A 24,447-nucleotide genomic window follows, 5' to 3' on the forward strand; every position below is an offset into this window, starting at 1 on the left:
GCGCAGCCTGATCAGCCACCATTCTTTTCTCCTCATTTCCCACATTAGATCTCATCAACACCCACCCCATTGGTTCTTGTGCTGCTGCCCAATTTTCTTCATCAAGTCCACGTACAGGCATCCCAGCACTCAGTAGTACCGGAGATTAAATAGTTGAGGGGGACAGAGCAGATGACGAAACAGGTATCAGCGATAGCAAAGGCTGCAAAGAAGGGGTTAGAGTAGATGAGACAACATGTATAGGGCCTTCAGACATAACAGGAGAACTAGTGCCCCGCACCTGCAGCTTGCAGAGACAGCAGGAAGCAGGTGGGGACGAGGTCAGAGCAACTGAGCCAGAGACAGGAAGACCATCAATAGCAAGAGCAGAGTCTGAAGGCTGAGACGTTGGAACAATGGGGTACACCCTCTGCGGGGCATAAGGAGGTGGGGATTGGGTATCTAAGAGCTCTTCCACAAAGACATCACTTTCTTCCCGAGCAACATAGCATTTATCACTCTGTAAGGGAAACTTCCTATCTGCACATTCTACACCCTTTTCTATTTTCTCTCTATCGTAGGCCATGGCTTTCTGCGTCACTGTCTGCACCTTCTCTCTCCAGGCCTCCTTCTCTGCTCTCATACATCGCTGCTTCGCTTCCATCTGCCACACCTGGAGATTGTCAAACATAGACTACCTACTTCTTATAGCAAACAATTTATCCTGCAGGAAACTCAATTTTCGTTCATCAAATGTACCTGTTAGCTGGCCCCTGCATGTATGCATTGTCCCTCGTATACTTATGCCACAGCGTGCTAATTATAATAAGGCCAATACTGTACTTGACGTATACATCGATAATTTGGTGGGCCTTCTGGATGGGGCAGGTTGCCTCTCTTCCAATCTAGCCTCAGTAGAACAACACCGAAATCAAAAACACCCTAATTTACTCAAGGCATCTTAATATAAGACACATGCACTGTCTACACTGTACAAATATAATACCAAACGCCAAATGCCAAGATAATCCGAAAACCGTACCAGGTAGTCCGAAGACTGTGCCAAGACAATAAGATAGGCTATAGTCCCAGGTCTTTTCAAGAATAGACCAAATTCAACAAATGGCCTGGCAGAGCGTTCGCAAACACCCTGTATCTCAAAGATCCGCAGACCCCCCAAGTTCGAATAAGCTAGGACTCAAGATGGCGCCATATTTATCACAAGACAAAACAAATTCACCTGGTGCACACTGGTCAAGTAAAGTTATTCTCCACTGCCCACTCTTCGGACCAAATTGTCAGATCCAAGGGTTTTGCCTTTTAGGATCCCAGCCAGGGTGGTCACTGGGCAAGGCATCGCCTGATCAGACAGGTGGAGCAGCTGCTAGAACTAGGCTCAATCAAGCAGGGATCCCCGATCTGCCCTTCTGACCCAGCACAGCCCCGTCCTTTCCACCCTTCCACGGGCGAGAGATCGGCCAGTCACCCGATGGAGTTCCTGTTCGGGCGCCAACTGAAGGAAATGACCCGATTAGGGTCACCCAGGTCACCTACGACCACCTCATAGCCTTCCAAATAAGTGAAGAGTCGGTCAGACAGTAGAGAATACAAACAATCGTTTATTAGTAGAATACACTGCAGCGGAGCCCAATCTGACCAGCATCCAGGGATGTCTGTCAAGGTGACTGATTCCCCAACTCTTGGTAATGCATAATAATTCTTCCGACAACCCTCAACCACACCTTCAGTGGAAAGTTACAGTCTTAAGCCGTTCATGAACAAAGAAGGCACAGAAGGATGGGCTACCACCTGCGAGATGGGTACACAATATCACTATCTCAAGGTTGCCTTGCTAGGTCTCGGCTCCTCCTAACGTGGGAGCAGAGCTATGGAGAAGGCTAGGCATGCAGAGGCATTAGTAAGTCAGAATCAAACCCTGAACATGAGAGAAAAAAAATAGTTGAACACAGTCTTCTGCTGAGGCAAGCAATACAGATAATTGGAGTTCAATATAGTCACAGTGTAACATGGCCTACGAACAGCGAAATGGATCCGCAAACGCCAACTTAAACGTGTATAACGAGTAAAACTAAATGGGGCACAGTAGGCGTGGCGGCTGCTACTAACATAGCCTTATAAATGCTAACCTAACACAACTTAAATGAAAGTACATAAATTGCTGAATTCCAACACTGGTAAAGTCTATCTGTAGATTGCCGCACCTGGTGCTGTTACCTGTGCAGTCCTCTCTCTCACACCAGGTACCGTTAGTCTGTAGATTGATCCACCTGTCCCTGCTACCCACACAGTCCTGTCTCTCACACCTGGTAAAGTCTATCTGTAGATTGCCACACCTGTCCCTGTTACCTGCACAGTACTCTCTCTCACACCTGGTAAAGTCTATCTGTAGATTGGTGCACCTATCTCTGTTTCCTGCACAGGCCTCTCTCTCAAACCTGTAAAGTCTATCTGTAGATTGATTGATCTGTCCCTGTTACCTGTTCAGTCCTCTCCTCTCACCTAGAAAAGTCTGTCTGTGGATTGACGCACCTGTTACTGTTACCTGCACAGTCCTCTCTCTCTCTCACACACCTGGTAAAGTCTATCTGTAGATTGCCGCACCTGTCCCTGTTACCTCTGCAGTCCTCTCTCTCACACCTGATGAAGTCTATCTGTAGATTGCCGCACCTGTTCCTATTACCTTCACAGTCCTTTCTCTCTCTCACACCTGGTAAAGTCTATCTGTAGATTGATTCACCTGTCTCTGTTACCTGCACAGTCCTCTCTCTCACACCTGGTAAAGTCATTTGTAGATTGATTCGTCTGTCCCTGTTACATGCACAGTACTATCTCTCACACCTGGTAAAGTCTATCTGTAGCTAGATTGACCTGTCTCTGTTACCTGCACAGTCCTCTCGCTCTCTCACACCTGGTAAAGTCTATCTGTAGATTGATTCATCTGTCCCTGTTACCTGTGCAGTCCTCTCTCTCTCTCTCACACCTGGTAAAGTCTATCTGTAGATTGATGCACCTGTCCCTGTTACCTGTGCAGTCCTCTCGCTCTCTCACACCTGGTAAAGTCTATCTGTAGATTGATTTACCTGTCTCTGTTACCTGCACAGTCCTCTTGCTCTCTCACACCTGGTAAAGTCTATCTGTAGATTGATGCACCTGTCCATGCTAACTGCACAGTACTATCTCTCACACCTGGTAAAGTCTATTTGTAGATTGATTCACCTGTCTCTGTTACCTGCACAGTCCTCTCGCTCTCTCACACCTGGTAAAGTCTATCTGTAGATTGATGCACCTGTCTCTGTTACCTGCACAGTCCTCTTGCTCTCTCACACCTGGTAAAGTCTATCTGTAGATTGATTCGCCTGTCTCTGTTACCTGCACAGTCCTCTTGCTCTCTCACACCTGGTAAAGTCTATCTGTAGATTGATTCACCTGTCTCTGTTACCTGCACAGTCCTCTCTCTCACACCTGGTAAAGTCATTTGTAGATTGATTCGTCTGTCCCTGTTACATGCACAGTACTATCTCTCACACCTGGTAAAGTCTATCTGTAGATTAATTCATCTGTCCCTGTTACCTGCACAGTCCTCTCGCTCTCTCACACCTGGTAAAGTCTATCTGTAGATTGATGCACCTGTCTCTGTTACCTGCACAGTCCTCTCGCTCTCTCACACCTGGTAAAGTCTATCTGTAGATTGATGCACCTGTCCCTGTTACCTGCACAGTCCTCTTGCTCTCTCACACCTGGTAAAGTCTATCTGTAGATTGATGCACCTGTCCATGTTACCTGCATAGTACTCTCTCTCACACCTGGTAAAGTCTATCTGTAGATTAATTCATCTGTCTCTGTTACCTGCACAGTCCTCTCTCTCACACATGGTAAAGTCTATCTGTAGATTGATTCGCCTGTCTCTGTTACCTGCACAGTCCTCTTGCTCTCTCACACCTGGTAAAGTCTATCTGTAGATTGATGCACCTGTCCATGTTACCTGCATAGTACTCTCTCTCACACCTGGTAAAGTCTATCTGTAGATTAATTCATCTGTCCCTGTTACCTGCACAGTCCTCTTGCTCTCTCACACATGGTAAAGTCTATTTGTAGATTGATGCACCTGTCCCTGTTACCTGCACAGTTCTCTCGCTCTCTCACACATGGTAAAGTCTCTCTGTAGATTAATGCACCTGTCTCTGTTACCTGCACAGTCCTCTCTCTCACACCTGGTAAAGTCATTTGTAGATTGATTCATCTGTCCCTGTTACATGCACAGTACTATCTCTCACACCTGGTAAAGTCTATCTGTAGCTAGATTCACCTGTCTCTGTTACCTGCACAGTCCTCTTGCTCTCTCACACCGGGTAAAGTCTATCTGTAGATTGATGCACCTGTCTCTGTTACCTGCACAGTCCTCTCGCTCCCTCACACCTGGTAAAGTCTCTCTGTAGATTGCCGCACATGTCCCTATTACCTGCACAGTCCTCTCTCTCTCACACCTGGTAAAGTCTATCTGTAGATTGATCCACATGTCTCTTTTGCCTGCACAGTCCTCTCTCTCACAACTGGCAAAGTCTATCTGTAGATTGATTCATCTGTCCCTGTTACCTACACAGTCCTCTCCCTCACACCTAGTAAAGTCTATCTGTAGCTAGATTCACCTGTCTCTGTTACCTGCACAGTCCTCCCGCTCTCTCACACCTGGTAAAGTCTATCTGTAGATTGCCGCACCTGTCCCTGTTACCTGCACAGTCCTCTCTCTCTCTCACACCTGGTAAAGTCTATCTGTAGATTGTTGCACCTGTCCCTGTTACCTGCACAGCCCTCTCTCTCACACCTGGTAAAGTCTATCTGTAGATTGATGCACCTGTCTCTTTTACCTGTACAGTCCTCTTGCTCTCTCACACCTGGTAAAGTCTATCTGTAGATTGCCGCACCAGTCCCTGTTAGCTGCGCAGTCCTCTCTCTCACACCTGGTAAAGTCTATCTGTAGATTGATTCCTCTGTCCCTGTTACCTGTGCAGTCCTCTCTCCCACCTGGTAAGGTCTACCTGTAGATTGCAGTACCTGTCTCTGTTACCTACACAGTCCTCTCTCTCACACCTGGTAAAGTCTATCTGTAGATTGATGCACCTGTCTCTGTTACCTGCACTGTCCTCTTGCTCTCTCACACCTGGTAAAGTCTATGTGTAGATTGATTCACCTGTCTCTGTTAACTGCCCAGTCCTCTCTCTCTCACACCTGGTAAAGTCTATCTGCAGATTAATTCATCTGTCTCTGTTACCTACACAGTCCTCTCTCTCACACCTGGTAAAGTCTATCTGTAGATTGATTCACCTGTCTCTGTTAACTGCCCAGTCCTCTCTCTCACACCTGGTAAAGTCTATCTGCAGATTAATTCATCTGTCTCTGTTACCTACACAGTCCTCTCTCTCACACATGGTAAAGTTTATCTGTAAATTGCCGCACCTGTCCCTGTTACCTGCACAGTCCTCTCTCTCACACCTGGTAAAGTCTACCTGTAGATTGTAGTACCTGTCTCTGTTACCTGCACAGGCCCCTGTAGTGTTGCTCTATATTGACACATCTGTCTCTGTTGCCTGCTGAACCCCCTCTCTAACACCTTGTGTCCCTGATAAAGTTGGTTAACAGACGATGCGTCACTTCTTGTTACCTACACCGCCTCTCTCTCATACCTTGTAAAGTCTCTCTGTAGATTGACGCACCTGTCTCCGTTACCTGCACAGTCCTCTCTCTCTCACACCTGGTAAAGTTTATCTGAAGATTGCCACACTCTGTCTGTTTCCTGCACAGTCCTCTCTCTCACACCTGGTAATTCTATCTGTAGATTGATGCACCTGTCCATGCTACCTGTGCAGTCCTCTCTCCCACACCTGGTAAAGTCTATCTGTAGATTTATTCATCTGTCCCCGTTACCTGCGCAGTCCTCTCTCTCTCTCTCTCACACCTGGTAAAGTCTATCTGTAGATTGCCACACCTGTCCCTGTTACCTGCACAGTCCTCTCTCTCACACCTGGTAAAGTCTATCTGTAGGTTGATGCACCTGTCCCCGTTACCTGCGCAGTCCTCTCTCTCACACCTGGTAAAGTCTATCTGTAGATTGATGCACCTGTCCATGTTACCTGCATAGTACTCTCTCTCACAACTGGTAAAGTCTATCTGTAGATTGATTCATCTGTCCCTGTTACCTGCACAGTCCTCTGGCTCTCTCTCACACCTGGTAAAGTCTATCTGTAGATTGATACACCTGTCCCTGTTTCCTGCACAGTCCTCTCACACCTGGCAAAGTCTATCTGTAGATTGATTCATCTGTCTCTGTTACCTGCACAGTCCTCTGGCTCTCTCACACCTGGTAAAGTCTATCTGTAGATTGATGCACCTGTCTCTGTTACCTGCACAGTCCTCTGGCTCTCTCACACCTGGTAAAGTCTATCTGTAGATTGATTCACCTGTCTCTGTTACCTGCACAGTCCTCTCGCTCTCTCACACCTGGTAAAGTCTATCTGTAGATTGATGCACCTGTCTCTGTTACCTGCACAGTCCTCTCGCTCTCTCACACCTGGTAAAGTCTATCTGTAGATTGATACACCTGTCCCTGTTACCTGCACAGTCCTCTCGCTCTCTCACACCTGGTAAAGTCTATCTGTAGATTGATGCACCTGTCCCTGTTACCTGCTCAGTCCTCTCGCCCTCTCACACCTGGTAAAGTCTATCTGTATATTGATGCACCTGTCCCTGTTACCTGCACAGTCCTTTCTCTCTCTCACTCCTGGTAAAGTCTATCTGTAGATTGATGCACCTGTCTCTGTTACCTGCACAGTCCTCTCGCTCTCTCACACCTGGTAAAGTAGTCTATATGTAGATTGATGCACCTGTCCCTGTTACCTGCACAGTCCTCTCGCTCTCTCACTCCTGGTAAAGTCTATCTATAGATTGATGCACCTGTCCCTGTTACCTGCACAGTCCTCTCGCTCTCTCACACCTGGTAAAGTCTATTTGTAGATTGATGCACCTGTCCCTGTTACCTTCACAGTCCTCTAGCTCTCTCACACCTGGTAAAGTCTATCTGTAGATTGATGCACCTGTCTCTGTTACCTGCACAGTCTTCTCGCTCTCTCACACCTGGTAAAGTCTATCTGTAGATTGATGCACCTGTCCCTGTTACCTGCACAGTCCTCTCGCTCTCTCACACCTGGTAAAGTCTATTTGTAGATTGATGCACCTGTCCCTGTTACCTTCACAGTCCTCTAGCTCTCTCACACCTGGTAAAGTCTATCTGTAGATTGATGCACCTGTCTCTGTTACCTGCACAGTCTTCTCGCTCTCTCACACCTGGTAAAGTCTATCTGTAGATTGATGCACCTGTCCCTGTTACCTGCACAGTCCTCTCGCTCTCTCACACCTGGTAAAGTCTATCTGTAGATTGATGCACCTGTCCCTGTTACCTGCACAGTCCTCCCGCTCTCTCACACCTGGTAAAGTCTATTTGTAGATTGATGCACCTGTCCCTGTTACCTGCACAGTCCTCTAGCTCTCTCACACCTGGTAAAGTCTATTTGTAGATTGATGCACCTGTCCCTGTTACCTGCACAGTCCTCTCGCTCTCTCACACCTGGTAAAGTCTATTTGTAGATTGATGCACCTGTCCCTGTTACCTGCACAGTCCTCTAGCTCTCTCACACCTGGTAAAGTCTATCTGTAGATTGATGCACCTGTCCCTGTTACCTGCGCAGTCCTCTAGCTCTCCCACACCTGGTAACGTCTATCTGTAGATTGATGCACCTGTCTCTGTTACCTGCGCAGTCCTCTCGCTCTCTCACACCTGGTAAAGTCTATCTGTAGATTGATGCACCTGTCCCTGTTACCTGCACAGTCCTCTCGCTCTCTCACACCTGGTAAAGTCTATTTGTAGATTGATGCACCTGTCCCTGTTACCTGCACAGTCCTCTAGCTCTCTCACACCTGGTAAAGTCTATCTGTAGATTGATGCACCTGTCCCTGTTACCTGCACAGTCCTCTCGCTCTCTCACACCTGGTAAAGTCTATTTGTAGATTGATGCACCTGTCCCTGTTACCTGCACAGTCCTCTAGCTCTCTCACACCTGGTAAAGTCTATCTGTAGATTGATGCACCTGTCTCTGTTACCTGCACAGTCCTCTCGCTCTCTCACACCTGGTAAAGTCTATCTGTAGATTGATGCACCTGTCCCTGTTACCTGCACAGTCCTCTCGCTCTCTCACACCTGGTAAAGTCTATCTGTAGATTGATGCACCTGTCCCTGTTACCTGCACAGTCCTCTAGCTCTCCCACACCTGGTAACGTCTATCTGTAGATTGATGCACCTGTCTCTGTTACCTGTGCAGTCCTCTCGCTCTCTCACAACTGGCAAAGTCACTCTGTAGATTGAGTCACCTCTCCCTGTTAGCTGTTTAGTCCTCTCTCTGACACCTGGTAAAGTCTATCTGTAGATTGATGCACCTGTCCCCGTTACCTGTGCAGTCCTCTCTCTCACACCTGGTAAAGTCTACCTGTAGATTGATGCACCTGTCTCTGTTACCTGCACAGTCCTCTCGCTCTCTCACACCTGGTAAAGTCTATCTGTAGATTGATGCACCTGTCCCTGTTACCTGCACAGTCCTCTCGCTCTCTCACACCTGGTAAAGTCTATCTGTAGATTGATGCACCTGTCTTTGTTACCTGCACAGTCCTCTCGCTCTCTCACACCTGGTAAAGTCTATCTGTAGATTGATGCACCTGTCTCTGTTACCTGCACAGTCCTCTCGCTCTCTCACACCTGGTAAAGTCTATCTGTAGATTGATGCACCTGTCCCTGTTACCTGCACAGTCCTCTCGCTCTCTCACACCTGGTAAAGTCTATCTGTAGATTGATGCACCTGTCTCTGTTACCTGCACAGTCCTCTCGCTCTCTCACACCTGGTAAAGTCTATCTGTAGATTGATGCACCTGTCTCTGTTACCTGCACAGTCCTCTCGCTCTCTCACACCTGGTAAAGTCTATCTGTAGATTGATGCACCTGTCTCTGTTACCTGCACAGTCCTCTCCCTCTCTCACACCTGGTAAAGTCTATCTGTAGATTGATGCACCTATCCCTGTTACCTGCACAGTCCTCTCGCTCTCTCACACCTGGTAAAGTCTATCTGTAGATTGATGCACCTGTCCCTGTTACCTGCACAGTCCTCTCGCTCTCTCACACCTGGTAAAGTCTATTTGTAGATTGATGCACCTGTCCCTGTTACCCTGTTACCTTCACAGTCCTCTAGCTCTCTCACACCTGGTAAAGTCTATCTGTAGATTGATGCACCTGTCTCTGTTACCTGCACAGTCCTCTCGCTCTCTCACACCTGGTAAAGTCTATCTGTAGATTGATTCACCTGTCTCTGTTACCTGCACAGTCCTCTCGCTCTCTCACACCTGGTAAAGTCTATCTGTAGATTGATGCACCTGTCTCTGTTACCTGCACAGTCCTCACACCTGGTAAAGTCTATCTGTAGATTGATGCACCTGTCTCTGTTACCTGCACAGTCCTCTCGCTCTCTCACACCTGGTAAAGTCTATCTGTAGATTGATTCACCTGTCTCTGTTACCTGCACAGTCCTCTCGCTCTCTCACACCTGGTAAAGTCTATCTGTAGATTGATGCACCTGTCTCTGTTACCTGCACAGTCCTCTCGCTCTCTCACACCTGGTAAAGTCTATCTGTAGATTGATGCACCTGTCCCTGTTACCTGCACAGTCCTCTGGCTCTCTCACACCTGGTAAAGTCTATCTGTAGATTGATGCACCTGTCTCTGTTACCTGCACAGTCCTCTCGCTCTCTCACACCTGGTAAAGTCTATCTGTAGATTGATGCACCTGTCTCTGTTACCTGCACAGTCCTCTCGCTCTCTCACACCTGGTAAAGTCTATCTGTAGATTGATACACCTGTCCCTGTTACCTGCACAGTCCTCTCGCTCTCTCACACCTGGTAAAGTCTATCTGTAGATTGATGCACCTGTCTCTGTTACCTGCACAGTCCTCTCGCTCTCTCACACCTGGTAAAGTCTATCTGTATATTGATTCACCTGTCTCTGTTACCTGCACAGTCCTCTCGCTCTCTCACACCTGGTAAAGTCTATCTGTAGATTGATGCACCTGTCTCTGTTACCTGCACAGTCCTCTCGCTCTCTCACACCTGGTAAAGTCTATCTGTAGATTGATGCACCTGTCTCTGTTACCTGCACAGTCCTCTCGCTCTCTCACACCTGGTAAAGTCTATTTGTAGATTGATTCACCTGTCTCTGTTACCTGCACAGTCCTCTCGCTCTCTCACACCTGGTAAAGTCTATCTGTGTATTGATGCACCTGTCTATTTGTAGATTGATTCACCTGTCTCTGTTACCTGCACAGTCCTCTCGCTCTCTCACACCTGGTAAAGTCTATCTGTAGATTGATGCACCTGTCCCTGTTACCTGCACAGTCCTCTGGCTCTCTCACACCTGGTAAAGTCTATCTGTAGATTGATGCACCTGTCTCTGTTACCTGCACAGTCCTCTCGCTCTCTCACACCTGGTAAAGTCTATCTGTAGATTGATGCACCTGTCCCTGTTACCTGCACAGTCCTCTCGCTCTCTCACACATGGTAAAGTCTATTTGTAGATTGATGCACCTGTCTCTGTTACCTGCACAGTCCTCTCTCTCTCTCTCTCTCACACCTGGTAAAGTCTATTTGTAGATTGATGCACCTGTCCCTGTTACCTGCACAGTCCTCTTGCTCTCTCACACCTGGTAAAGTCTATTTGTAGATTGATGCACCTGTCCCTGTTACCTGCACAGTCCTCTCGCTCTCTCACACCTGGTAAAGTCTATCTGTAGATTGATACACCTGTCCCTGTTACCTGCACAGTCCTCTCGCTCTCTCACACCTGGTAAAGTCTATCTGTAGATTGATACACCTGTCCCTGTTACCTGCGCAGTCCTCTCTCTCTCTCTCTCTCACACCTGGTAAAGTCTATCTGTAGATTGATGCACCTGTCCCTGTTACCTGCACAGTCCTCTAGCTCTCTCACACCTGGTAAAGTCTTTCAGTAGATTGATGCACCTGTCCCTGTCATCTGCACAGTCCTTTCTCTCTCTCACATCTGGTAAAGTCTATCTGTAGATTGATGCACCTGTCCCTGTTACCTGTGCAGTCCTCTCTCTCACACTTGATAAGGTCTATTTGTGAATTGCCGTGCTTGTCTCTTCTGCGCCTGTCCTTGTCCCTATCACCCACGCAGGCCCATGTGACGTTGCTCTAGATTGACACACCTGTATCTGTTACCTACAGTTTCCGTGTCCCCTTTCTCTGTCCCCTTTTCTCTCCCTGTCTCTTAGAGGTCCGTCGGAGAAGGACACCTTCTGAAATCCAAGCGTCCCGGCACCTGCAGCTACGTCCCGCCCTCTCTGAAAGGTAAGGATTTCTGCTATAACGTGGGGAGGATGTGGGGCGGGGGGAGGGGGGGAATGGGGAGGGGGCTTGTTACATACAGTGTTGGGGGTGGGGCAGGGGGGGGGGGGGGCGCAACTTGCTCGGACGGGGAGCAGAAAGGACACGAGCCAGAGGCACAGAGGACGTGCGCCTGTCTCCAGGTACAGTGGCCTCAGGAAAGCACGAGGGTCACACACGCTGACAGGGGGCACGCGGGGACTATGGATGGACAGGGGCAGGGCACAGACAGTGCCTAGTCTGGGGGGCAAACAGATGTTGGCGACAAACACAAAAGAGGTGTTCACAAGAAGAATGTCGACAGAGACAGAGGCCTCGGCACTCTTCCTGGAATCGAATCGAACCTTCCTGGAAATAGTTAATATCCTTGCAATAACCCCGGGGGCGTGGCGCGTGACCTCGATGGGCCCGAAGCCCAGACTGCAGGGAGCGCGCACCTGGCAGGGAAGCGGAGGCCGGCGGGGTCTGGGCCTGGAAACAAACCGCGCATTTGTAATGTGCTTTTTCAGTTTATAATGGAAATATTGAGCTGCTGGTCTGGCGATGTCGCCCCTCAATCTCCCGAGGTGTATTTTAGTCCCTCTCTCTCCACATTGACTTGGGAACTGCATTTATTTTGAGACTTTGTGTCAAGTCCAGAAGACCTCAAGCCAGTGCACTCTTCTACCCTCATTTCTCTTCTTTTCCACCTCCTGTCCGTGTTCTCCCCTTTTTTTCTCTCAACACTTCTCTTTGCCGCCCCTTTTCCTCTTTTCTCTCTTCTACTGGTGTTTCCTTTATGTTTACTTTTTACCCATTTCCTCATGCCTCTATGACCCCATTGTTTTCTAAGAGGTGGACGAGCCACTGTAAGCTCGAGCCAGGCTCGGGCCTTATGCCTGGCTCTAGTTGAGCTCGTAGTCCTCTTGGAACCTCGTGCCCAAAACGAGCCGAGCTTTATCAGATGCGACATGGCCTAGTAGATATTGCTGTCGACCATGCAACATGGGGAACTAGGTTAGAATCCCGGCCTTGACCAAACATACTGTGAATTCCAGCAAATTTCCCTAGACCTAAAAAATAAATTAATCCAACGCAAGGTGGCCATACACGAAGGTGCACTCGTGAGTCAAAAAGATAAAAGTATATATATAGATATATATATATATATATATATATATATATATATATATATATATATATATATATATATATATATATATATATATATATATATATATATATATATATATATATATATATATATCACAGAGAACTTGGTGCTCAAGGGTAGGGAAGGCCACCTAACAACGCTTTAAAAATCTAATGGTTCCACAATTCCAAGTTACCCTGAGCTTTCAGATATTTTACCAAATAACACTGTTCAAATTCAATAATATATTCCTGTTCTAGTCTCTTTATTTCCCTCTGACTTCATCAGGGCTTGAAACGTTAGAAGTGGTATCCCTGTAGTCACATCTAATCTTATTACATATCACATTCGGTACAGGGAAGAGTTTCTCAACAAAACAGTTTAGCGAGCCAGCAGGAAAGTTCTCCTTCCAGGTGTTTATCTGGCATTGACTACAAGGATACAGCTTTAAACGTTTCAAGCCCTGATGAAGTCAGAGGCGAATACGCCATTATGACAAAACACGTATTGGCTGTGTTGATGGCAAAAAAAACTTGACTTTTACCGGCTGTATTCATATCAAGAAAATGTGATTTTTACTGATGTCGAGAAGCGTGGGTTTGTGAATTTAATGAAGAGACTGGAACATGAATATATTATTGATATTAGTCAGTGTTATTTTGTACCATGTTTGAGGGCTAACAGAAACTTGGAATTGTGGAACCTAAAAAATAATTGTTATGTCATAGTCTGAGTCTGTTGTGATTGGCTATCTTAAACTGCCAAAACAAATGTGGATTCTGCGTGTTTGCTCTGCGAAAGAGATATCTTTGTATTGGCTATATTGCAGTGTGAAACTGGAAAATCTGGAATCATTCCTGGCTTCCCTGCTTGACAAAAAGGTGTGATCCAAGGGAAATACTTTAATTTCACCAAGACTCCATTTTCTTTATTATGACACTTGAGAGCACATTCAAATAAGTGAATTTAGGGTGTGCAGTGTGCAAAAACCTTGTGTGTTTAATTTAATCGCGTACAATGTTTCTTCATCTGTAATAAAAAATAAAGGTCAAGTTTAGGGTACACATGACAACTTGCCTCATAGTTCACTAAGAGCATTGTCATCAGGGTAGCGTCAGGAATGTTTCTCAGTTCAAGTTTAATAACTCTCATATTTAATAAATGCTTGTCAATGCAGGTATATAGTCTGATGTACTAAGGTGAAACTCATCCGTGTGTCAAAAAATACATCTTTTTGAAGTTTGAAGACACCTTATCACATATCAAACATTATGTTTGTTGCATCATTTGCATGCCAAATATTTTCAAGTCTCGACTCTTGCACATGCTCTTAGAGCCAAGCCAGACCCTTGGCTCGGATCTGCACTGGCTCAGATCTCCCTGTTAATTTATTGGCTCACCCACCTCTATCATTTTCCATTTTTCTCTCTCTGCCCCCTATCCTTCTCCGCCTATATCTTTCTCTTGCATCTTCCCTTTCACTCTGTTCCATCCCCTCTCTTTTCTTCCTCTTCCCCCTCTTGTTCTCCACACCTTTCCTTCCATTTCTTCCCATGCCTCTCACTTTCTCACTCTTGGTCTCCTCCTCGGCCTCTCTTCCCTCCCTTCTGTCTGTCTCTGTCCACTCTATCACTCCTCTTGCATATCCAACTCCCCCTTGCCCCTTCACTCTATATCTGTGATTTCCTCTTTCTGTGAAGAACCGGGGTTTAACCCAGCTGCGTCAGGGGCACGCCTAAGATCTTCGAGTTCACCTGTCTTGGTATACAGAGACACCGAACACTTCTGGATGTCGTCAGAGAACAAGATTATTAGCTGCAGCTAGTAACAGTGATCCTAGAAATACATCACGGTGTAAATTCTCAGGAGACTGCTCATTTTACTAAGGCGAGACGTCTCCTTTTATACCCAATATTCACATTATAAATGTACACCCACTGCACAAAATTCTAGCTAGCCAATAAGGTACATTTTCAAACAAAGTATCACATAACAAAAACTCAATTTACAGTATCCCAACCCAAAAGTTAATTATTAGGAATGTCCCAAATTCAATCTCCACAAGCCGGACAAACCTATAATTGAAAGCATAACCCATGTAATGAAGAAACATAAAAAAGAAACGGTAACAGATGCTGAACAAGATAAGGCATGTGCAAGGAAACTAAAAGTTAACGATGTCCTGAACATTGATTGGCAATCTCAGACAAAGATCGATCAGGGAAATTGGCTTTGCGAGGTCAGTTTCAAGTGAAGAGGTCAGTTTCTTACAGTTCATTTCAGAGTCAAAAAGAAACCTAGTTAATGTATACATGAACTAAGAAGGCCAGGCCACTTTATTCGCCAGGCTACCTTCACAGGCCTACGTGAGGGCAACACAAAATGGTGGCACAGAAGAAAATGGAGTCAGACTCGAGAATTACAAAAACTCATCTGTCTCTGCCGACTCGTGCGCTCTTTCTTTCTCTCTGCATCCCTTCTCCTGCCCCTCTTTTCATCTTCCCTTGCCCGCTCTTTCCCTTTTTTTTAATATATCTTTTTCCGTTTCCCTCAAACTTTCTCGATAGGCTTCTTTTCGCTTCTGACTTCCTGTCTGACTATTTTGGGTGGAAATGACCCACGTGACTCTGTGCGGGTTACCAGGAGATACCTGCTGGGCTGAAAGTGTTGGGAAGTGGGTCCATTGTCGCAGGTGTCCTGGGGTCAAGGCCCAATACCACAGAGGAAACCTGGGATCAGAGGTCAAGTGCGGGACTGGTCCTTTAAAAACAAGAGAACCCGGGTCATAGCTTAATACCAATCTGCTGACCTGGGGGTAAAGAGCAGGGTTGGTGATTGTGAAATGTCACAGGTGTACTTGGACCTTGGGCTCATAACTAGGGCTCCCAGTTTTATGGTACTTATGTTTTTTTAACATTTTCGTCTGTATTTATCCACATTTTTTGGGGGCTAATTTTTTCTATATTTATCCATTTTTATTTTGAGTTTACTGTATAAATAATTAAGTTGCAATGGGTATTTTTTCTCATTTATTTAAATGATAAATGTATACTCGCATTTGAATGTCTTAATGGTTTCAGCTGTATACAGTGCAATAGCGTTTTCTAAAAACACTTGCATCATAGAATAGCGTAATTAAATGTAGATCTGCACTCAATTAAGCTTAATTAAGAAATCGATTGTCTTTCCATCTCCCCCACCTCTTAATCTGTACAGCTACTGACCTGGCACTCTTGATTGACAGTAGAAAAAAAGGATCCAAAGAAGGCCTATTTTTGGTATTAATCTGTATTTAAAAATAAATATGGACATGCAAATAAACAGTTATATGTCTATATCTGTAAAAATCAGTAAAAACTGAAAACTGAGAGGCCTACTAATAACACACTGTGGATCTGATGTCAGAGGGTCCGGGTTAGACTGATCCAATATCATCGATGATCTGGGGGGTGAGAGGGTAAGTCTGAGCAGGCTTACTATCATAGGTTGCCCACGGACTGGAGGAAAGGGGGTGTGACTTGGTACAGTACCATGTGGCCAGGGCTTAGAGGGCAGGGATGTGGCTGGTCCACATTACAGGAGGCCCAGAGTGTCAAATGGGTAGGAGGGGCTGTTGCAGAGGCACATGCCACCTGATGGCATGGTTTGTGCTGGTCCACCACTGCAGAGGTGAGTTTGATTCTGAGGTCAGGATAGCTCGTGTGCAGTGCCAGAGGTGACCTTGGATCAGAGGTCTAGATGGGACTGATCCAGTGTACCACCGGTCAGATGAATGGGGTTGGGCTGGTCCAATAGTACCACAAACTGACAGCATATTACAGACGGTCTTGCGTCAGAGGTAGAGTGGGGCAGTAGGCTTCCAGTTCATACTGACACTCTCTGGTCACTTGATGCATATGGGACAGGAGTTGGAGTTCTGGACTTTTTGGTTCCGTCCAGAGGTGTCAGGGTACAACACCCAAAGACCCCGGAGTCCCACCTGCCTTGGTGCACAAATGAACAGAAACACGGGCTTCTCGATGGTGGCGTCAAAGACCAAAGGTTTATTACTGCAGGGACACAGAAGTCACAGAATCTACACACGGGCAGAATCTAGGAGACTGTTCGATTTGTACAAAGTGGGTTGCTCCTTATATACTAAAAATTGTGCTCTAGGCAAATATTTCACATGTCGGTACATTCCCAAACCTTTGTGTCTCTAAACAATAAATATTTGGCGTTACACAGGAACTGTCGATAATATCTGATACCAAACATCACGAAGAGGGGTTCCCACCAGTCCATCACAATCCCTTGTCAATATTGCATTCAAGACCCGGACCGCCTCATCGTAAAGTTCGTTACCTCCCCCTAATAAAGGCCCAGAAGGAAAAGGAGCAGAGCCAGGTGCAGAAGATAGAAAACGGGATAAGAGATGTTTGTGGGTTGTAAATGGGCAAGGCTACCGGCTTCGGCCGCCTAATCATGATCAGGTACAATGGACAGGAAAACCAGTTCAGGTGGACTGGCCTCGGGCAGAGGAGGCAGCCTTTGTCGAGTCATGCAGCTTCAGCGTGATCTGGTTTAAGGTGCACGTGTCATGTAAGAGGTGAATCTCCGGCTAAGGCTACGTGTCCTTAATCAAAGTGGAGTGAATGAAATGAACAGAGGCTATTGCATATGTGAGGGCAAGGAACCACAAAATGGCGGCCATGATCTAAGATGGATGCCGTGTGTATATCAGAAATGTGTCAGTGGAAGGAGTGCTCTTGCTCGTAGCGTAGCGAAAACACTAGGATATACTAAATGGATCATTTGCGGTTCGCTGATACTAATTTTATGTATTTCCGACAAACTTGAAAACACGGGTTCAAGTCGTCACGGAACCGTCACGGAACCTCAGACCCTCCTTTTGCCCTTACATAGGCAATTACTCAATCTATGTCTGAATCTAGTTCTATGCTCATCAGGTCAGTGACATGCTGTTGTATCATCATCCTTTCTCGTGTCTTTTCTCCAAATGCAGGTGGTTTCCTAAAACAGGTTGTAGCACAAAGACTACACAGAGCAGGACCACACTGGATAATCAGACAACATGAGAATAGTAATATTAAGATGACACCAATGACCATTAGAACCTTCCATCCCCACGCTGAGATCAGAGTCCAAACCCACTCCATAAAGGACCAGTTTCCCTCATCTACATGTATGGAGTCCGAAATCTTGTGCAACTTAGAGATCGCCTCGTAAACTGTTGGAGCATTATTAGGAATAAAGACACAGCAGCTCGATTGGATCATTCTGCATACCCCACCTCGATCTGCAAGTATAACATCTAGAACCATACGGTTCTGCAATGTCATGAGCCTATCCGCCTGAAGCTCAGCTGTCAGATTGCTAAGGGCACCAGCAGTTTCGGTAATAGTAGATTCAACTACCCGTGTTAGCTGACGTATGTTTCTACTATTGGCCATAGGTCCCCAGAACGGAAGGAAGCCTTTGAAGAAGTCTCCAGCTTCCTGACCAGCTGTATCTTCCTTGCTGAAAACACCTCTTGCTACTCTTGTTCTGTGGTAATCTGGTGAAGCAGTGTATGTCGGAGGCAACAATCGAGCAATATAACATGATCCTGAGAAGTCGGCAGGCAACCATGTATAAGCTCTGTCTCGACAAATGAAATAGGTACCCCTAGCAGTAAGAAAGGCAGGGGAAGAGTTAGCCGGAAACACATAAGTCTCTACGCACTCACTCCTCCCTAGCTGAGCTCTCGGATTTCTCCCATTACCTTGCAAACAGACCTGACCTCGGTGAGGTACGACCCAGATTGGAGTTGAGCTTTTACGCTTGCTTTCTCCTAAACTAAGGCGATACTCTGAAGTATTCCAACTTAAATATACTCGCAATTCGTCTCTAGGGTATGATGGAGTATTATTGACGTCTTTGACCATGTCAATAATTCCCTGGACTAAAGCTTTGTTGGCAGAGTTATATTTAGTGGAACGTGGTGGACGTGGAGGATAGGTCTCAAGAGCATAAGCAAAGATAGTTTGAAGGGCCTGAAATGATCCATTGTAGCTGTAAGGCAAAACCAAATAGGGAATACCTTTATCCATAGTGTGGGGTATCAAGCCACACACCCAGCAGTCTGTCGTGTTAACTACCAGTTGGTGTTGGTGCAAGAGCTGTACAAAAGTATTATTAATGAATTCTGAGCGTCGAGCTTGCTCATGTTCCGGAAACGAGTGAAAAGAGTGTATAGAAGAAACAGTAGAAATAGCAGGATCAAGGGGAGGTACTGTAGACACTGGCACAAAAATCAAATTTATGCTAAAGACAATTCCACCCACCAGTGTTGCTAAAACAATCAAAAATGTAATGGCACATTGCATCAAGAAACATTTGCTGTGAAGAATTCTATTTAGTCTGTTTCTGCGAACGTAAACCACATTCTTTCGTTGCAGCGCAGGAAGCTCCATCTTCTACAATCCGCTCGCGACCACTGATGATGTGTACGTAGATGAAAATGCCTCTGTCAGCCCTGGGAGTTCCCAGTACTAACAGAAAGATCGACCTTGTGTCAGACCCCTGCAAATTCAAACTAGGCACACAGCCACGACCCTACGGCTACCCAGACGGCAAGGCAATTTATTAAAAACAATAAACAATAGCAAACTTCCTGGCTGAAAAGCAAAAAAGTCCAATGTATATAAATATCAAAATCACAATATGCAGTTGCCTGCTTTATAAGTTCGTTTTATGGCTTCTAAGGTGGTATCTTTTCTTCGCTGGTACTGTTTGATCGGAAAATAGTGTATCACTAGCAGCTGTTGCAGAGTTTACGTTCGCAGATGACAAAGTTTCTTCTGATGCTGGAGACAAATGTTCAATGTTCAAAGCAGTCTTTTCAAGAGGATAGTCACGTTTCAAAGTGTCAGAAATCAAATCGGCATCGCTGAAAGGGACAAATTTTGGAGTTATTTCAGATTCGGAGGCACCAATTCCCTTCTTCACCCAGTCGTCGTAGGGCAGCGGCAGTGGAACACGCTTTACGTGAGAAGCGTGGATCCAGTGCTTGCGACCAGCAACACGTACAGCTGTCCTCGTCGCCAGCAGGATTTGGAAGGGGCCGATGTAGCGAGGCTGAAGATTCTTTGTCCTCGCAAAATTTCTGACCACCACGTGGTCGCCGGGTTTCAGCTGATGCCCTGGACTCTCCGGAGGTTTTGGCAAAGCATCAAAGACCTGTTGATGAATAAGACTTAATTTAGCAGTCAAGTCGTAAAGATAGTCTATCAACATAGGATATTCAATGGAGCAGAATTGTTTAGGCCTTGGCACACCCCAGACATTTGCCGGGCGGCCAAATACAATCTCATATGGAGAAAGCCCTATTCTAGAATGCACTGTTGCTCTCGTTGATAACAAGGCCAAAGGAAGTGCGTCTGGCCAAGCCAAACCTGTGGATGCTTGAATTTTGGCTATTTTAAGCTTGAGGGTGCCATTGTAACCCTCGACTAAACCAGCAGACTGGGGATGGTTCGCACTATGAAATTTTTGTTTCAATCCTAGACCAGCACACACACTCTGCATAACTTTCCCTATAAACTCACTTCCGTTATCTGACCATACAATCCGTGGCATTCCAAACCTAGGAAAAAATTCTTTGAGAAGAATTTTGGCAGTTGATAAAGCAGTGTTGTCCTTTAGTGGGTATGCTTCTATCCACCTGGAAAAAGCACAAACCACCACCAGGACGTATTTTAAATTGTTGCAGCGTTCCATGTGAATGAAGTCTAACTGTATTACTTCAAAGGGACAGGAAGGAGGAGCAAAATGACCAGCTGGAGTTGGAGTTCCCTTGCCAGGATTATGCATCAAGCACACCATACAATTTTTCACCACTCTCTCTGCACACTTACTGATTCCCTCATTCTTCCAAACCGGAGCTAACATCTTACATATCCCTTTAGAACTTATGTGCGCCACTCCATGCGCCATCGTTACTACTGCAAGCACATACGCATCAGGCAACATCCAACGCTGCTGTTCTGTCAAATCGATCCAACATCCATTCGAGTCCAATTTGCCCGTACTTTCTCTCCATACGCGTTTCTCTTCCTCAGTCGCTTCTTTCTGAATCTTTTTCACACTTTCCATTGTGTCCTCACACATTCCAGACTCAGTAATCCATCTTGCAGACGTAGCAACATACATTCTACTCATCGTGTCTCTAGCTGTCTGTTTAGCGGTTTCATCAGCAAAGGCATTTCCCCGACCAACATCATCCGTGATTGCTTTATGAGCACTGCACTTCACAATCGCAACTTCAGTCGGCAAGGTTAGAGATTCTAACAAGTCGTTAACTAGCTGACCATGTTGAATCTTAGTCCCATGGGACGTAATGAAACCCCTTTCTCTCCACAACCGGCCAAAACTATGGGCCACGCCAAATGCGTACTGACTATCTGTAAACACATTCACTCTCTTTCCCTCAGCTAAAACACACGCTCTCGTAAGAGCTATTAACTCTGCAGCTTGGGCAGAATTCTGACTCACTCTTGCAGTCTCCACAATCGTCTTCAAAGTCGTTACCGCGTAGGCAGCAGTCACATCACCATTCTCCAATTTAAAACATGACCCGTCCACATACAGCGTACCATCTGGGTCGGATAGGGGAGTATCTCTCAAGTCGATACGACCTTTTGTCTCTTCCTCCGTTTTGAAATAACAGTCATGTGGCTCAGAATCACTCGACTCTTGATCAGTCGGCAACAATGTTGCTGGGTTCAATACATTGCATCTTTTGATCTGAATATGACTCGCTAATAACGTCAGCTCGTAACCAGATAATCTCGCACTAGTAAGGTGTTGTGTCTTCGTTCGGTTCATGAGTGTGTCCACTGCATGAGGAACCATGACCACTAGCATATTGTTCATCACCAAACCAGCAGATTGTCGAATGGAAGCTGCAGCTGCCGCTGTAGCCCTCAAACAACTAGGCAATGCTCTAGCTACCGGATCTAATGTTGATGAGAAATACGCACAAGGGCGTTGTTTATCACCAAACTTCTGTGTCAAGACACTCAACGCGCAACCTTCTCTTTCGTGAACGTAGAGCGTGAATGGCTTACTGTAATCAGGTGTGCCCAATACAGGAGCTGAACACAAAGCTTTCCGTAATTCAGCAAAACTCTCTTGACATTCATCAGACCATGGCACCGGACTCGGAACATTTTTCCCAGTCAAAGCTACCAACGGTTTCGCTAAAAGTGAAAAATTTGGGATCCATTGCCTACAGTAAGAGGTAATACCTAGAAAGGCACGTACTTCCCTCTGTGTGCGTGGAACACTCATCTGCGTAATTGCTTTTATTCTTTCTGGGGTCAACTTCCTTCCCTCCTTTGACAAGAGATGACCTAAGTAGGTTACTTCTTGGCAGCAATATTGCATTTTGGAAGGTGACACCTTATGATTCAAATTAGACAAATGATGCAATAACGAAATTGTAGCTGCCTTGCAAGTTTCCTTGTCATCGGCAGCCACCAAAAGATCATCTACGTATTGTACTAGGGCAGAACCTGGAGGAAGGACAAAAGAATCTAACTGGCTTTTTAAAGCTTGACTGTAAATAGATGGACTTTCACAGTAGCCTTGTGGAGCGCGTTTAAATCTGAAACTGCGACCTCCTAAACAGAAGCCAAAAATATCTCTACTTTCCTCGGCTATCGGAATGCTGAAAAAGGCATTCTTCAAGTCGATGACTGAGAACCATGTAGCTGTAGCAGGAATCAATGTTAACAAGGCAGTAATGTCTGGCACTACAGGAAACTGCGGAATTACAATCTTATTAACTTCTCTAAGGTCTATGACAAACCTATAGACTGGAGGCTTTGTAGGATCTGTTCGTTTCAAAATCGGCAATACAGGACTATTACAAACATTTCCTCGCGTTTCTTCAACCACACCTTTTTTAATCAAATCTTGCACAATCAATAAGAGTGCACGCTCACCTTCATTCGATATTTTATATTGAGGAATTCTTGGAAATTTCACATTCGCTTTCAAAGTTACTACATACGGTGGAATCTCTAGGAGACCTACATCATTGGGACCAGTCGCCCAAAGAGAATCAGGGAGTGAACGTAGCTCCGGCGGGAGTGCGTCCATTGACAAGTACATCGGAGAGGTGAGTCTTTTACCCAAAGTAAGCTGTACTCCTTCCGGAGAACAGTACAATGTCGCATATAGTCGTTTTAACAAATCTAAACCAAGCAGATTTTCATTACAACCTGTCGTCAAAATTAAGGGTGCTTTCAATTGACACGGTCCAACAGAAATAGACAAAGGACCAGATATCGGGTTGTACACAGGGGCGCCTGAAAAACCTACGGAAACATTTGTTGAGCCAGACAAAGGTGCGCCAGGGAGTTTCGCATGCATGATAGAACTTTTTGCGGCACCAGTATCCAACAGAAACGGTTCGACTACACCTGATGTTGCTACTGCGACATAAGGCCCACTCTGATCCACTGGAACTGATACTACTCCCTCTCTCTGTCTATGGCTGTCCTAGTACCCATTTTGTTGAAATCCCTCTTCAACTTCACAATAATCCTCAACAAGATATTGCTGAGATCTATTCTGTTGAGCTGACTGTACATTTCGCTGATCAAAGTGATTAGAAGGACGATCATTAGTTTGTGGAGGCATAGCACCTCGTCCCCGTCCTCTAGAATTCTGCACAAAACCACCACGACCTCTCTGAGCTGCTGCCGCATTATTTTGCGCTAAAATCTGACAATCATTTTTATAGTGACCCTCTTTCTTACAGTACGCACACTGATTCCACTGGTATTGAGGCCTGGTCGAATTATAATCTGTCTTTTGATACGAATTCTGTTGCATATTAGTCTGATTCGTGCGAGGCGGATACGCCTGCTGTAAAAGAACTTTAGTCTTTAAATCTTTCGTTTTCTTCTCTGATTTCTCCTTTTCCTCTTTATCCCTATTTTCATAGTACTGTGCAGTCGCAAGTATTTGCGCTGTCGTAGATACAGCCCACGCACTTTCTGAGTCTTTCAATTTATTGCATAATTCGGGTAACAAATTATGCACAAATTTATCGACAAACAATCTCTGTCCTCCTTCAGTGCTCATATCCTGACCACTATGGTCTACAAAAGTCTCTTCGAACCTCGTGAAGAAGTCGGAGACACTTTCGTCTTTCTTCTGCTTGCATGCGGATAATTTATCCCAATTAACACGCAATGCTGGCATCAGAGTCTTCATTAAATCTATTATTCTACCAGGAAGATTAGCAATTAGGGGTTCGGGTTTCGCACCACCTATTTGTTGAGCATCTGCTGCAGTGATAGCTGCCCAATCACCACCTAAAGCAGCCTGATGATCCTCTCTACGAATTTTAGCCCACACTGGTTGTGGAACTACATTACCAAACAACATATCAATGTCGGCTAAGTTCATTATACAAGCCTCAACTGTCTGTGTCAATTCCTTGTAATATCCGGCTGGATTCTTACGTGGATCTGGCAAGGCCTGTTTCACTGCTAACACTTCTGCTCGCTTCCACGGAATATGTATCCATACTCTTTGGAACTGCGCTGGAGCAGCTGCAATACCCGCATTATCATCACGTTGTACTGCTTCGCGCCAAATTGGAGGAACCTCCCTCATAGGATATTGGCGACTTGGCTTCATTCTACCTTTCTCTAAATCTCTCGGGGAACGAAGAGATGGATCATTCCTAAAACTCAAAATGAGTTCCATCGCTTCCTTTATATTATCGCCCACTATCATTCCAGCAGCAAACTCTTTTTGAATCTTA

The 24,447-nt window shown here is 45.7% G+C and overlaps 1 protein-coding gene across 1 annotated transcript in view; it reads left to right on the forward strand.

Annotated features, from left to right (window-relative positions):
• Positions 1–24,447, forward strand: part of PPP1R1B (protein phosphatase 1 regulatory inhibitor subunit 1B) — a 247,529-nt gene that overhangs the window by 184,345 nt on the left and 38,737 nt on the right. The window contains exon 4 of the mRNA XM_086924347.1: positions 11,380–11,455. Within this exon, the coding sequence (XP_086780473.1) occupies positions 11,380–11,455 (76 nt within the window). The remainder of the gene's footprint in view (positions 1–11,379; positions 11,456–24,447) is intronic.

Source organism: Lissotriton vulgaris, chromosome 5 (genome assembly GCF_964263255.1).
Source record: "Lissotriton vulgaris chromosome 5, aLisVul1.2, whole genome shotgun sequence".
Lineage (NCBI taxonomy): Eukaryota > Metazoa > Chordata > Amphibia > Caudata > Salamandridae > Lissotriton > Lissotriton vulgaris.